The sequence below is a fragment of the Tupaia chinensis genome, unplaced genomic scaffold, assembly GCF_000334495.1.
Source record: "Tupaia chinensis unplaced genomic scaffold, TupChi_1.0 Scaffold143861_1, whole genome shotgun sequence".
NCBI lineage: Eukaryota > Metazoa > Chordata > Mammalia > Scandentia > Tupaiidae > Tupaia > Tupaia belangeri.
In genome coordinates, this window is record NW_006203712.1 from 312,835 (window position 1) to 327,431 (window position 14,597).

General features: G+C 49.7%; 1 protein-coding gene across 1 annotated transcript; it reads left to right on the plus strand.

The window, feature by feature from the left end:
- Positions 1 to 585: 585 nt before the first annotated feature.
- Positions 586 to 13,715, plus strand: CCDC97 (coiled-coil domain containing 97). The gene is made up of 5 exons (XM_014582848.2): positions 586 to 743; positions 7,901 to 8,350; positions 10,411 to 10,689; positions 11,035 to 11,164; positions 13,548 to 13,715. Exons 1-5 carry the CDS (start codon positions 698 to 700, stop codon positions 13,666 to 13,668), a joined length of 1,026 nt encoding a protein of 341 aa, XP_014438334.2. The 5' UTR covers positions 586 to 697; the 3' UTR covers positions 13,669 to 13,715.
- Positions 13,716 to 14,597: the final 882 nt, after the last annotated feature.

The following is a 14,597-nucleotide window of genomic DNA, read 5'->3' on the forward strand; positions in this document are numbered from 1 at the left end:
TCTGTTGGCAACAAGACACCTGTGTGTGAGTCCCTACACATCCCATAGGGCAAATCAGGACCACAGTTGTCTTCCTCCTCATCTGCAGATTTCCTCCAGGTACTGGTAAATTCTGTCTCTAATCTCACCATGCCAGCCAGGACTGGTTATGACAAGAGTCGAGGTTTAGTAAATACTCATCAAGGTGGTGAAAGCAGGGATAGACTGGAGTCTAAGCCAGAGCACAAGTCATGACAGTTCCAGGTCCTGGAAGGTGGCTGTGCAACCACCCATCCCAAAATTAAGCATGTCGGGAGCTGGAGTCAGCGAGCAATAGTTCAGACCCCTCAGGGTTTTCCCAATTACTGGTGGTAGACTCGGCGCACCCAGTGGCTCCTGCTGGCTGCGGAGGGCGGGACCGGAGGGAAGCACGCATGCGCAAAGAAAAGCCCGCCTTCGGGCCGGAACTTTGGTACCTGGGCTCAGTGAAGTACCGGATCCTCTTGGCCGTACTCAGCCGGAAGTGGCTGGCGGGGGGGGGGGGGCGGGGTGTGCGCAAAGAAAAGCCCGCCTTCGGGCCGGAACTTTGGTAACTGGGCTCAGTGAAGTACCGGATCCTCTTGGCCGTACTCAGCCGGAAGTGGCTGGGGAGGTGGTGGGGCAGAGTTTGGCCTGCGGAATCGGCTACGGCAGTTGGCAGCGAGTTGGTGAGACCGGCATGGAGGCTGTGGAGACCACCACGGCGGCAGGGGCACGCGATGGGGGTGAGGTGCTGGCACACGGAGGCCGTGGGCGAGTGCGGCTGCCGTGTCACTAGGATATGAGTCCCGGGAACGCGAAGGAGGACTCTTTATAGGGGGACGCCGGTTTTCAGCTTTACCTGTCCTCCGCATTTCCCAGATTAACCCTCCCCTTTACCTCCACTCCCCCTCCAGATACCCTTTTGCATGTCCCAGGCTAACCCGTCTCCTTATCTGGCTAACTCTCAGGCTGGCAGAAACCGCTCCCCTACCCGGCTAACTCTCCCACTGTCGCGGGCCAGCCCTTCCCAGATCCCCTCCTCGGTGCCAGACAGGCTAACCGCCCTCCTGCCCATCCTCCGCAAATTCCCTGCCCTTTCTTTTCTCAAGAATTATGTATTGAATGGGAACCAGCAGTTAGCGTAATGGCTATGTCGCTGGACTCCCACGTAGTCAACCGTGGTTCGCATGCAAATTCCCTGCCCTTTCTTTTCTCAAGAATTATGTATTGAATAGTATTTATTTATTATTTATTAATTTTGGCCAGAGAGAGACAGAGAGGGAGACTGAGAAAGCAACCCACCAGGTCCAAGACTCAAACCGCTGCCAGCCATTGAAGGTCCAGCGCCTTCATCACCACGCTGCCTGGCGGCCCCCGGCTCCTTTATTTCTAACTCCTTTTTCCCGGAAGTTTCCAATTCAGTCTGCCTCAATATCCATACTCCATTTCTGCACTTCCCTCATCTCTCTCCCCTGCATCTTCAATCTCCTTTATTTCAACCATGCCTTCTCATCAGAACTTACAATAAAATGTTTTGTATTAGTCATCTTAAAATTCCACCCCAGGACCCAGAATCTGCAGGTTGCCTGGTGGTCGAGGGCTGGACTCCCACATGGTCAAGCACGACTGGAGTCCCGCTGGCTGCTAGCTTTCTCATGTTCTCTCTCTCTGTCTGATACAAGCCCTGTAGCAAACTAAAAGATACTCATAATGATAAATAAATAATACTTTTTTAAAAATTCCATCTCGGGACCAGCCAGGTGGCATGGTGGTTAAGGCAACTTTGAGGTTTGAGCCCCAGACCTGGCAGCTTGAAAACCACACTGAGTGTGTGTACACAATGTGCCGGAAATCCCTAGAGAGAGTGGAGGAGAGGGGATTGCAGCATGGCCATACCACCTGGCCATGATTTTTGACTTTTCCCCTCTCTCTGTCTCTCTGTCTCTCTCCGGTGAGTGTACAAGTCCTATAGCAAATTTAAAAAATAAATAAATAAAATCCATTCCATTGCTTCAGAGCAATCCATTGTGGAGTGAGGCTTGTTTGAGAGGTTGACTGAAATACCACTCGCCAAAACTTGGTCATTGTTGAAGCTTGATAGTGAGTATATGGAAGCGGGGGAAAGGCTATCATTGTACCTTCTACTTTTGTGTATGTCTGACATTGCTAATATCAAAGCATTTTTAACCTAAGAAGAAAGTCTATCCATTGATCCGCATGCAACCTTTCAGATACCGTGTGTCTTTTCCCAAGAGTTGTCTGCTTTTGTCTCTGTCTTCTCACCTCCCACCCGATGCAGACTGGCTTTTACCTTATCAGAAACTGCTGATGAGGGTCCCTACTGACTTCTCCATGTACTTCTCCAATTGCCCCGTTCAGTTTTTCCTTACTAGACTACTTAGAGAATGTGACACCATTGACCCTTCCATCTTCCTTGTAAGTTTTCACGCTGGCACTACTTTTTCCTGTTTCCTTCCTCCTCTCAGGCTGCTCCTTCTCAGCCTCCCTGTTATACCAGTTTGTGGCAATTTGCTGTAAACGGGGTGGCTTAAAACAACAGAAATGTATTTACTCACTGTTCAAGAGGCCAGACATCGGAAATCAGAAACTAGGTTGAAGTCAAGGTGTCAGCAGGACCACGCTCCCTCACAGGCTCCAGGGGAGAACCTGTTCCTTGCTTCTGCAGCCAGCAGTGCCTTCTCAAATTATTGGCTTGTCAGCTGCTCCAATGTCTGCTTCTGTCTTCACATTGCCTTTTCCTTCCTATGTCAGATCTTCCTGGGGCCTCTTTTACAGGGTGCTTGTGATTGCATTTAGGGCCCAGCTGGGTCATCTGGGACTGTCTCCATCTCCAGATCCTTAATTTAACTACATCTGTGAGTAACTTTTTTCCCCCTGTCATCTAAGGTAATAGTCACAGGTGCCAGGGATTAAGAAGTGGCTATTGGAGCCAGCAGGTGGTATAGTGGTTAAGATACTGGACTCTTATATGGCTGGCTATGGTTTGAATCCCAGACCTGGTGGCTTGCTTTCTCACTTTCTCTCTCTCTCTCTCTCTCTCTCTCTGTCTCTCTGTCTGGTAAGTGTCCTATAACAAATTTTAAAATATGGTAATAAATAAAATTAAGTAATTTAAAAAAAAAAAAAAAAAAAAAGGTAGCTATCTTAGGACCAGCAGGTGGCATGGTGGTTAAAGTCACTGGGCTTCCACATGGGAGACTACAGTTCGAGTCCCAGATTGGTGGCTTGCTTTCTCACGTTCTCTGTCTCTCCCTGGTCAAATTGAAAAATAATGATAATAAATGAATAATTTTAATAGAATAATTATTTTTTTTAAAGTGGCTACCTTGGGTCCAGCAGATGGCATGGTGGTTAGGGTGCTAGACTTCCACATGGCCAATCACATTTCTAGTCCCTGACCTGACAGCTTGCTTTCTCACTCTGTCTCTCTCTGTCTCCCTTTCTCTTTTAATTTTTTAAATTTTTTAAAGGTCAAATATTTTCTGTGTTCTCACTCTCTCTCTGACTCTGTCTATCTCTGGTGAATGTATATGCCCAATAGCAAAGTTGATAGTAATAACAATAATAGATTAAAAAAAGACACTTTTTAAAAAAAAAAAAGTTATTTATTTAATTCCACTTGTTACTTTTTTTATTTTATTTTTTAATTATTATTTTTTTTTAAATTTGACCAGAGAGAGAGAAAGGGAAAGTGAGAAAGCAAGTGCCAGGTCCAGGACTCAACTGCGGCTGGCCATGTGAAATTCCAGCACCTTAATCACCACACTGCCTGCTGGGCCTAATGTGGTATCTTTTGGGAAACCAGTTTTTAGCCTTCACAGGTGTGTCCTCCTTGTCTGTTGAGTACTTTTTTGTCTAATCCCTGTCAAATCCCCCACCCATACCTCATTTCTCTGGACTTGGTTCTTTTTTTTTTTTTTGGATAGATTTTCACTATAGGGCGAGTGTGCTCGCCAGACAGATAGAAAGAGACATAGAGACAGAACGTGAGAAATTACCCCCTAGGGGGGATGGTCATGCCGCAATCCCTTCTCCTCCATTCTCCTCTCAGGATCTTGGGCAGCACGCACACGCTCCCGGTGTGAATTCTAAGCCACCGGGTCCGGGACGCAAACCGCGGTCGACTACGTGGGAGTCCAGCGACACAGCCATTACGCTAACTGCTGGTTTCCTGGACTTGATTCTTGACTTGGCTCTGATTATACCCACCGCTCTGTGTCTAACCCAGTATTTCCTCCTTAGGAGTCTAGAGGCCCATGTGCCAGCAATCTCTTAGATGCCACCCCTTCAATGTCCCCCAGGCCTGTCATACCCTCTGTCCCAAGTTGGCCTTAGCATCTCCACTGTATTTGCTTCTAGTCCATTTCCCTATCTCAGAGGGATAGTCTGACCATTGCCCAAGCCGGAGCCCTACACCTTATTCTCGAAGCCTCCCTTAACACCCAGCCTCTTCAGCCCATGTCCTGTCTACTTGGCCTCCTGAACATCTTTCTAACCAACACCCCCCAGCCTTCCTCTTCTACTCTGCAGCTCCTGCCCTTGTCCAGCTCACTCTTTCTTTTGCCTCAATGATTGATACCTTCCCTGAATCCACTACAGCTCTCTCCTCCTCTTACACAGAAGCTATGTCTTCAATTATTTTCTGCTTGCTGTGTGCTTGCACCAGTTCCCAGAAAACAATTCTTCCCAAGGTTTGCCCAGCACATAGCTTTCCTGTTGTCTTTGCCTGTATTTTCTTTAATGTTAATTTTTTAAAGAATTATTTTATTTGGGACCAGCAGTTAGTGCAATGGCTATGTCGCTGGACTCCCATGTAGTCGACTGCGGTTCAAGTCCTGGACCCGGTGGCTTAAACTCACACTGGGTGCTTGTGCGTGCATGCCCAAGATCCCAAGAGGAGAGTAGAGGAGAAGGGATTGCAGTGTGGCCATCCCCACTAGGGGGTGATTGCTCGCTTTCTGTCTCTCTGTCTCTCTCTGTCTTTCTGGTCAGCGCACGCATCCTATAGCGAAAACCTCTCCAAAAAAAAAAGAATTATTTAACTTTATCTATTTAATTTTATTTTGACTAGAGAAGGACAAAGTCAGAGAAAGAAAGTGAGAAAGCAAACCCCAGGTCTGGGACTTAAACTGCAGTCAACCATGTGGGAGTCCAGTGCCCCCAACCACCATGCCACCTCCTGGGCCCCATCTTTTTTTTTTTTTTTTTAAAGAATTATTTTAACTTTACTCATTTATTTTAATTTGACCAGAGAGAGAGGCGGCGGGGAGGGAAAGTGAGAAAACAAGCTACCAGGTCTGGGACTTGAACCACAGTCGGCCATGTGGTTGTCCAGCACCCTTAACCACCATACTACCTGCCCCCCAATCTTTTTATTCTTAAGGAATTATTTTACTGGGGCCGGTAGGTGGCCTGGTGGTTAAGGTGCAGGATACTCCCACATGGCTGACCACGGTTTGAGTCCTGGACCTGGTGGCTTGCTCTCTCACTTTTTTTCTCTCTCTCTCACTCTTTCTCTCGTTCTCATGCTCTGTCCCTCTCTAGTCAAATTAAAAAGTAAAGTTAAATAAAATAATTTCTTTTTTTTGGAGAAGTTTTGCTTGCTATAGGGCACGTGTGCTTGCCAGAAAGACAGAGACAGACAGAGAAAGACAGAAAGTAAGAAATCACCCCCCCAGGGTGGATGGCCACACCGCAGTCCCTTCTCCTCTGTTCTCCTCTTGGGATCCTGGGCACACATGCACACGTGCCCGGCATGAGTTTAAGCCACCGGGTCCAGGACTCAAACTGTGGTCGATTACATGAGAGTCCAGCTACATAGCCATTACGTCATCTACTAGTCCCAATAAAATAATTCTTAAAAAAAGAAAAAGATTTGGGGGACCAGCAGGTAGTGCGGTGGTTAGGATGCTGGATACTTCCACATGGCCGACCACAGTTTGAGGCCTGGACCTGGTAGCTTGCTTTCTCACTTTCTCTTTCTCTTGCTGTGTGTGTGTCTCTCTCTCTGATCAAATTAAAATGAATGAATAAATAAAACTAAATAATACAATTTTTTTTTTTTTTTGAGAGGCTTTTTGCTATAGGGCGTGTGCACTCGCCAGACAGACAGAGACATAGAGACAGAAAGCGAGAAATCACCCCCTGGGGGGGATGGTCACGCCACAATCCTTGCTCCTCCATTCTCCTCTCAGGATTTCAGTCACGCATGCACACGCGCCCGGTGTGAATTTTAAGCCACCAGGTCCGGGACGCGAACCGCAGTCGACTACGTGGGAGTCCAGCGACATAGCCATTATGCTAACTGCTGGTTCCCATAAATAACTCTTTTTTAAAAAATTATTTTATTAAACTTTTTTTTTTTTTTTTTTTTTTAATTTGACCAGAGAGAGAGGGAGAGTAAGAAAGCAAGTCACCAGGTCTGGGACTCAAAACTGTGGCTGGCCATGTCCAGTGCCTTTAACTACCATGCCGCCTGCTGGCCCCACTCATTTTTAATCTTGACTAGCTCCGCATTAGTCTGGGTGTTTCCTCAGGGCAAGAGGTAGATTGGACTCCTCCCAGTCCTCAGCATTGCCTGGCTTGGGGCTTCCACATAGATTCTGAATTGCTCAAGAGTAGCTGGGTGAGTATATAAGAGAAGAAATGAGGGTCAGCAGGTGGTGCAGTGGTTAGGGTACTGGACTCCCATGTGACATTCCAGCCCCAGACCTGGCAGCTTGAGACTCATGCCAGGAGCGTATGTGTGTGTGTCCAGTGTCCCAAGAGGAGAATGGAGAAGTGATTGCTGCGTGGCCACCCCACCCAACCCCGGGGGGATGACTTCTTTCTGTCTTTCTCTCCAGCCAGCGCATGTACCCTATAACAAAAATTTATGAAATAAGAGACAGCAGGTGGCATGGTGGTTAAGGGCTCTGGACTCTCACATGGCCTACAGCAGTTGGAGCCCCAGACCTGATAGCGAACTTGTAGTAAAAAATAAATAAATAAATAAATAAAATCCTCAAATAAATAAGGAATGATGAGTGAACAAGTAAGTGATTTTTTTAAGAGGTTTTTCCACAGGGCATGTGTGCTCACTTGAGTGAGAAATCACCCCAGAGGTAATTTCCCTTCTCCATTCTCCACTCGGGACTTTGGGCACGCATGCATACTTTCCTGGTGTGAGTTTTAAGTTGCCAAGTCCAGGACTCAAACCTTGGTCTACTATCTGGGAGTCCAGCAATATCATTACGCCATCTGGTGGTCCCAGAATCTTTTTTCCCTCAAGAATTATTTATTTATTTTAAATTTGACCAGAGAGAGCAGGGGAAAGTGAGAAAGCAAGCCTCCAGGCCTAGGACTCAAACGTTGGTCGGCCATGTGGATCCATTGCCCCAACTACCACACCACCTGCTGGCCCAGTAAATGAATGTATTAATGATTTTGTGAACAAGTAAAAAGACAAAATAACTGGGTGAATTAGTAAGTCAGGCCTTGGGGCCTTTGCACTAGCTATTCCCTTAGCCCAGAGTTCTCTTTCTCTAGAAATCTCATGGCTCAGTCCTTCACTACCTCAGGTCTCTGTCACTTTTTTTTTTTTTTTTTTGGCAAAGTCTCCTCTAACCCTTCCCTCCGTTCTCTCCTTCCTTTTTTTTTTTTTTAATAGCTTGGGGAAACACCTAACACCTGCTATTTTTTTTAGTATTGTGTTGTTAATTGTTTGTGTCAATTTCTTGCTCTCTGTGGATCTCTAAGGCCTAGAAGTATGCTCAAGATATAGTCGGTGTTTAATAAATATGAATCGACTCAGTGATTGAGCACCAAACTGGATTCTACACAACTCTTCCTCCTTCCCCTACTCTCATCCTTGAACTAACAGATCTCTCCTCCCTCACAGGCTGCTTTGAGCCCAGACCTGGGCACTGGGGGGAGCTGAGCCAAACACTGGTCCCATCCAGACCCCAGGACAAGGTGGAAACAACTAAGGAAGACTCAGAGGCCCTGGAGGGTGGAACCCCCCAAAGTGAGGATGCAGCAGTCAGTGCCATGCTACATGCTGTGGCTGGCCGCCCCCCCTCTAGCCAGCAGCAGGGTGAGCCTGACTTGACAGAACGAGAGAAGGTGGCCATCCTGAGCCAGCTGTACCACGAGAAGCCGCTGGTGTTCTTGGAGCGCTTCCGCACAGGTCTCCGAGAAGAGCACCTGGCCTGCTTCAGCCACCTGCGTGGTGACCACCGTGCCGACTTCTACTGCGCTGAGGTGGCCCGACGGGGCACTGCTCGGCCCCGCACCCTGCGCACCCATCTGCGTAACCGGCGCTATGCTGCCTTGAGAGAGCTCATCCAAGGTACGGGGGCAGATGGGTGAGGTAGGCACAGGTGGGAAGTTAGAAGGGAACAGAGGGATGAGAATCAGAGATATTAAAGCAAAATCAGGAGTGACCAGCAGGTGGCATGGTGGTTAAGGTGCCGGACACTCCCACATAACTGACCACAGTCAAGTCCTGGACCTGGCAGCTTACTTTCTCACTATCTGTCTCTGTCTCAGTCTCTCTCTCTGGTCAAATTAAAATAAATGAATGAATAAATAAAATAAAGTAATTCTTTTTAAAAAGAAAAGCAAGAAAGCAAAATCAGAGACCAGCAGGTGGCGTAATGGTTATGTCACTGGACTCCCACAGAGTCGATCACAGTTCGAGTTCTGGACCCAGCAGTTTAAAACACACTGGACACATGTACGTGTGTGCCCAAAATCCCAAGAAGAAAATGGAGGAGAGGGGACTGTGCCATGGCCATCCCCCCAGAGGGTAATTTCTTATTTTCTGTATTACTGGTGAGCGCACGTACCCTATAGCAAAAATCTCTTTAAGGGGGAGGGGGGGGCAAAATCAGAGACAGATTCTGAGACAAATTTTTAGGCAGAGATGGGGACATGGGGTCAGCAGGTGGTGTGGTGGCAAAGACGCTAGACTCTTACATGGTGAATCCTGGACCCAGTAACTTGAAACTCACATTAGACACACATGCGTGCGTTCCCAAATCTCTAGAGGAAAATGGAGAAGGGATTGTGGTGTGGCCATCCCCCCTGGGGGGTGATCTTTCCCTTTCTCTCTTTCTGTCTCTCCTTCCAGCAAGTGCATGTGCCTTATGTCAAAAATCCTAAAAATAAAGAGTCTCTCAGGGAGAGACTAAGACAGGAGTTTAAAGTAAGGGGGGAAAGATTGGTAGACAGGGTCTTAGGGGAAGAGAATGGAACAGATAACAAGAAATGATCTTTATTAGTAGATCATAGAAGAGGCATTTCAGATCAGCACGCTGAGGACATGGTACATGGCATTGTGAAAACTGGTGATTCCTAAGAAACCTCAGATCCCTACCTCATACCATACACAAAAGCATGGAAGGAAACCAAGGGATATATGTTTATGACCTTGAGGAGCACAAAGGCCTTCTTGGGACACACATGGGAAAACTATAAAGAAGAACATTGATCCTTTTTTGACTATGACATAATTAAAAGCATCTTTGTGGACTGGCAGGTGGCATGATAGTTAAAGTGGCTCGACTCCCACATGGCTGACCATGGTTTGAGTCCTGGACCTGGCAGCTTGCTTTCTCACTTTCCTTCTCTCTCTGGTCAACTTCAAAAAAATAAAATAATGACAGTGAATAAAATTAAATAATTTTTTTTTTTTAAAAAAGCATCTTTGTAGCCAGACACCAGAACCAAAATTACAAGATGAGAGCAAACAAAGCCTTAAGTGAGTGAAGTTCTAGTTAAAGGATGCCAGCTGTAGAGAGGTTGATGTAGAAAGAGTGAGACACAGGGACAGATGGGGGAACAAGGACAAAGGAGGGGGGTGAATGAAGGAGGTGAGAACACAGGAATGAAGGGGTGGCCGCAGAGAGGAGTGCTCTGGGAAGAGGTCAGATCTGGGACCTGTCACCACCAGGAAGACTCAGCTCTCACCAGGGACACCCCCATGGGCAGATTTTGTGCACAAACGTGCCATATCCATATGGGTGTACACATGTGTGCCAGACAGTGCAGCTGTATCCACTGACAGACTGGTACTCAGCAACCAGGCACCCCTGCCTGCGTCACTCTGCACACTGACTCCCAGACGCACAGGTACCCACAGGCAGTGTGCAAGACACATGGGAGGGCATGCACACATAGCTAATCCTACCTGTACACACTTGTGTGAATGCATGAAAACCCATGTAGATACAGGCCAAGCACATGCTTGGGTGTATGGCATCTATGCATATTTTCTATGTTTCTGAATGCATGCGAGCACACATGGACTTGTGTGCACTTATCCTCCTACAGGCATGATAACATGTATCCATGCATGGACACATGCATGCTCAGACACACCATGTCCCCACCCTGTCTCTCATGCAGGGGGCGAGTACTTCAGTGATGAGCAGATGCGGTTCCGGGCCCCACTGCTGTATGAACAGTACATTGGGCAGTACCTGACCCAGGAAGAGCTCAGCGCCCGTGCCCCAACCCACCAGTCCCCCAAGCCCGGTTCCCCCGGATCACCCGCCTGTCCACTCTCTGACCTGCTGCTTCAGTCCTACCAGGAGCGGGAGCTACAGCAGCGCCTGCTCCAGCAGCAGGAGGAAGAGGAGGCCTGCCTGGAAGAGGAGGAAGAAGAAGAGGACAGTGACAAGGAAGGTAAGGACCAGTAGCAGTGAGACCCCAGGGCCTGGACATGTGAGCCCAGGCCTATCTGTCTCTTCATTTCGAACCTGTAAGGGCACACACTATGTCTCTCCCCTGTCCGGCCTGTCCTCCTGCTAGAAGGGCTTGCCTGCCCCAGCCTTCAGGTTGTAGGACCTGAGCCTGGCGGTGTCTCCAGGACACTGGTGTGTGCTTGACGTGTGCCCTCGAGGGCTGTGGCCGCACTGTCTCAGTCTCATCACAGGGCTGGGCGTGGAAGCAGCAACCCACTGTGAATGTGTATTTGGTGCCTATCCAAGTGCACTTTTCATGCACCTCTCGGGGCATCTCTCTCCACAGACCAGAAGTCAGGCAGCGATTCGGAGGCCTGGATCCCTGACTCAGAAGAGAGGCTGATCCTGCGGGAAGAGTTCACCAGCCGGATGCACCAGCGCTTCCTGGATGGCAAGGACGGGGACTTTGACTACAGGTGCTCCCATCCCCCAGGCCAGCACCCCACTGCCTTCAGCATGTGCCAGGCCCCAGGCACGTCCACAGACAGCCTTCTTTCGTGGTGTAAGGAGGTCCTGGAGCAGTTCCTGGCAGTGAGCCAGGGGTTTCAGATCACCAGGAGGAGGAGGCCAGGTGCCTGTGACTACCCTTTTCCACTTAACTGCAGCCCCTCGTCTGCAAGGAAGGGAATGAGCAGGGCTGCCGTCTAGCTCAGCAGTCATACACAGTGACACGTTTCTAATCTGTCAGGTGGCGGTGACCTGGTTGGCTGCCACCACCCCATGCTCTCAAGGTTACCATCCAGGGAGCCAGCCTCTTCGCAGAACCCCAGACTTCTCATGCTGCAGAAAGTGACCCTTGGCCAGGTCATGCCCAGCATTGAGGGACCTGTGGTGCCCTACTGTGCCAGGTGCTCATTTCTCCAGCATAACCTTGGGGGTGAGCTATCAGGCCAGCTGTGTTGTACAAGGATTTTGCCACCAGGGAAAGGAGTCAGAGATACATGGTGTTGTCGTCTGAGGCCATCTTGCCTTGCAGTCCCATACACTAGGCCAGGCAGAGTTGCCTGATTTCAAATCCAGCCTGATGACACGTGAACTGTGTGACCCAGAACAGGTGGACCCTCGGTGAGATCATTAGTAGAACGGTCACCACTGTGACAGGCCTGGCCCATGGCCAGCACCTGGTGACTGGAGCATCCTGGTATGATCCAGGCTCCCCGGGCTCTGACTGAGTCTGGCTGATCTACTTTTAGCCAGGGCTGAACCTCTCAGAGCCCCAGTTTCTGCCTGGGGGTAGCTGAGTGCCGAGGCCATGCGGAACCCTCATAATTCAGGTACCACTGCCACCTAAGCCCAGGTGCCACAAGAAAATGTAGAGTTCTGGGACTGCAGCCTGTCCCCTCGAGAGGGCAGCTGCCAGGCGGCAGTGACCCAGACATGTCCTTCCTCTGTGCATTCAGTCAGCATGTGCTGACTGAGACAGAGTGCGGGGAATAAAACTAACCCCAGGACAAGGTCTCTTCCAGTGAGGGAGATAAAGAATTACCTAGCAGGCTGGCTCCTGGCACGATGGTCCTTTAAAGGAGCTGGATCCCACATGTCCGCCGCGCAGTTTGAGTCCTAGACCTGGTGGCTTGAGAAACGTCCTGGGGAGAGAAGCAATTGGTGTAATGGCTATGTCGCTGGACTCCCATGTAGCCAGCCACAGTTTGAGTCCCAGACCCAGTGGCTTAATCTCATGCTGGGTACATGTGCATGCGTGCCCAAGATCCCAAGAGGAGAATGGAAAAGGGATTGTGGTATGGCCATCCTCCTGGGGTGGGGGGTTGACTTCTCACTTTCTATCTCTCTGTCTCTGTCTTTCTGGCTAGCACATGCACCCTATAGCAAAAACCTCTCCAAAAAAAAAAGAAAGAAGAGAAACATCCTGTGTGTATGCACCCAAAGTCCCAACAGTAGGGAGAGATGAAAGAGAAGGGATTGTGGCTTGAGCATCCCCTGTGGTGGGTGCTTTCTCCTCTCCCTCTCCTCTCTCTCTGGTGAGTGTACACAAACCCTAGAAAAAAATAAATATATAGGGACCAGCAGTTAGCATAATGGCTGTCACTGAACTCCCATGTAGTCGACTACGGTTCGAGTCCCAGACCCAGTGGCTTAAACTCACACCGGGCACGTGTGCGTGTGTGCCCAGGATCCCAAGAGGAGAATGGAGAAGGGATTGCGGTGTGGCCATCCCCCCGGGGGGTGATTTCTCTCTTTTTGTCTGTCTGGTGAGCGCACGCACCCTATAGCAAAACCCTCTCCAATAAATAAATAAATACATATATAAAAGAATTATCTAACATCTAGTGGTGATGGGGCCATAAAGAAAAATAAAGCAGGGGTGGGCATGACCAGGCAGTCAGGGAAAATATCCCTGAGGAGCAGAGACCTGCCCAAAGTGAGTATAAGGGGCATAAATATTTGGAGGAAGCGCGTTTCCAGCAGGGAAATCAGCAGGTGCAGGATCCCTGAGGTGGCACAGAGGGACAGCCAGGTGGCCAGGCTGAGGATCTCACCAGAAGGGGCAGGCTGGTGGAGAAGGGCTCAATCACCTAAATGAGTGTGATGGGAGCTCTGGAGGATTGGGATCACCTCAGGGCGGGTTCTCAAACTGGCACTGCCGGCAGTGCCACTGGATGCCCCAGCATGCCCCAGTTGTGACAGTCACAGTGTCATAATGCCTGGGGTTGGGGCAGCATAGCCCCATTGAGAACCGCTGCCTGCCCTGGTTTGGGAAATGCCTTCTTTCATTGTAAGCCCTGAGTAGCTCCACCTTTCTCTCTGAGGGTCAGCTCTGACAGCCTCCTCCCTCTGCAGCACAGTGGACGATAATCCTGACTTTGACAACCTGGACATCGTGGCACGGGATGAGGAGGAGAGGTACTTCGACGAGGAGGAGCCTGAGGATGCGCCCAGCATGGAGCTGGATGGGGACTGAGGCCGCCCCTCCCCACCTCCCTCTGCTCTAACAAGACAGTGACTCCAGGCCGGCTCAGTGACTCTTTCTCTAAAGGCCGTCAGGGCAGCAGCCCCCACAGTACTAGCCTCGCTGGGTCTGGTCTCATCCCTCACAACTCTCACCCACTGTTCTGGGCCATGCATCACCCTTGTAGTCCCCTGCCATCTTTTCTTGCTGCTTTGGGTTTCTGTCTGTCTCTCTTGGTCTCTTTTTGTTTTTCTTTTTAATTTGCTATTGGGCATGGGCATTTGCCAGAGAAAGAGAGGGAGGGGGAGAGAAATCACCACCTCCCAGGGGTGATGGTCATGCTGCAGTCCCATCTCTATTCTCCTCGGGATCTGGGGCACACACCCATAGGCGCCTGCTATGTTTCTCAAGCCACCAGGTGGGGGACTTGAACCACGCAGTTAGCCATGTGGGATCCAGTGCCTTAACCACCACGCCACAGGATGGCCCTTCTCTTTTATCCTGTCTCTCTCCCTCTCTTCAAACTTCACCACTCCTCTCTCCCTCCTCTAGTCTGGCCTCTGACTCTCCCCTTCCCTCTCTCTCTCTGCCTCAGGCTCTCTCCACACAGCAGGGCCAGGATGAATACCCCCGCCCCTGACTGAGGCCAGCCAATGGGGCCTGACCAGAGTCTGGTGCAACTGGCCTCACGTGGCTCTGCATCTCAGAGTCTCCCTCCCTGCCGTCTCCCTCTCTCTCCTCACCTCTGTTTCTGTCTGCTGTCACCACTGCGCTCTGCATCTCCATGCTTTTTACATCCCTATCTTCTGTAGCCACACACTCTGGGCCTGTTCTTTCTAGTCGTGCATTTCTGTTTCCCTCTGGGCTCTGTGCTGTCTCTGTCCTCTTATCTGTCCTATAGCCTTTATCTCTGGTTTTAGCTCCCTGCGCCCCTCCCACAG

What these genes read in the sequence shown, in the direction of transcription:
- CCDC97 (XM_014582848.2), top strand. Translation starts at nt 698, where the DNA reads ATGGAGGCTGTGGAGACCACCACGGCGGCAGGGGCACGCGATGGGG. An exon ending in AGAGGACAGTGACAAGGAAG is followed by an intron (nt 10,690 to 11,034) that starts GTAAGGACCAGT and finishes CTCTCTCCACAG; the next exon opens with ACCAGAAGTCAGGCAGCGAT. An exon ending in GACGGGGACTTTGACTACAG is followed by an intron (nt 11,165 to 13,547) that starts GTGCTCCCATCC and finishes CTCCCTCTGCAG; the next exon opens with CACAGTGGACGATAATCCTG.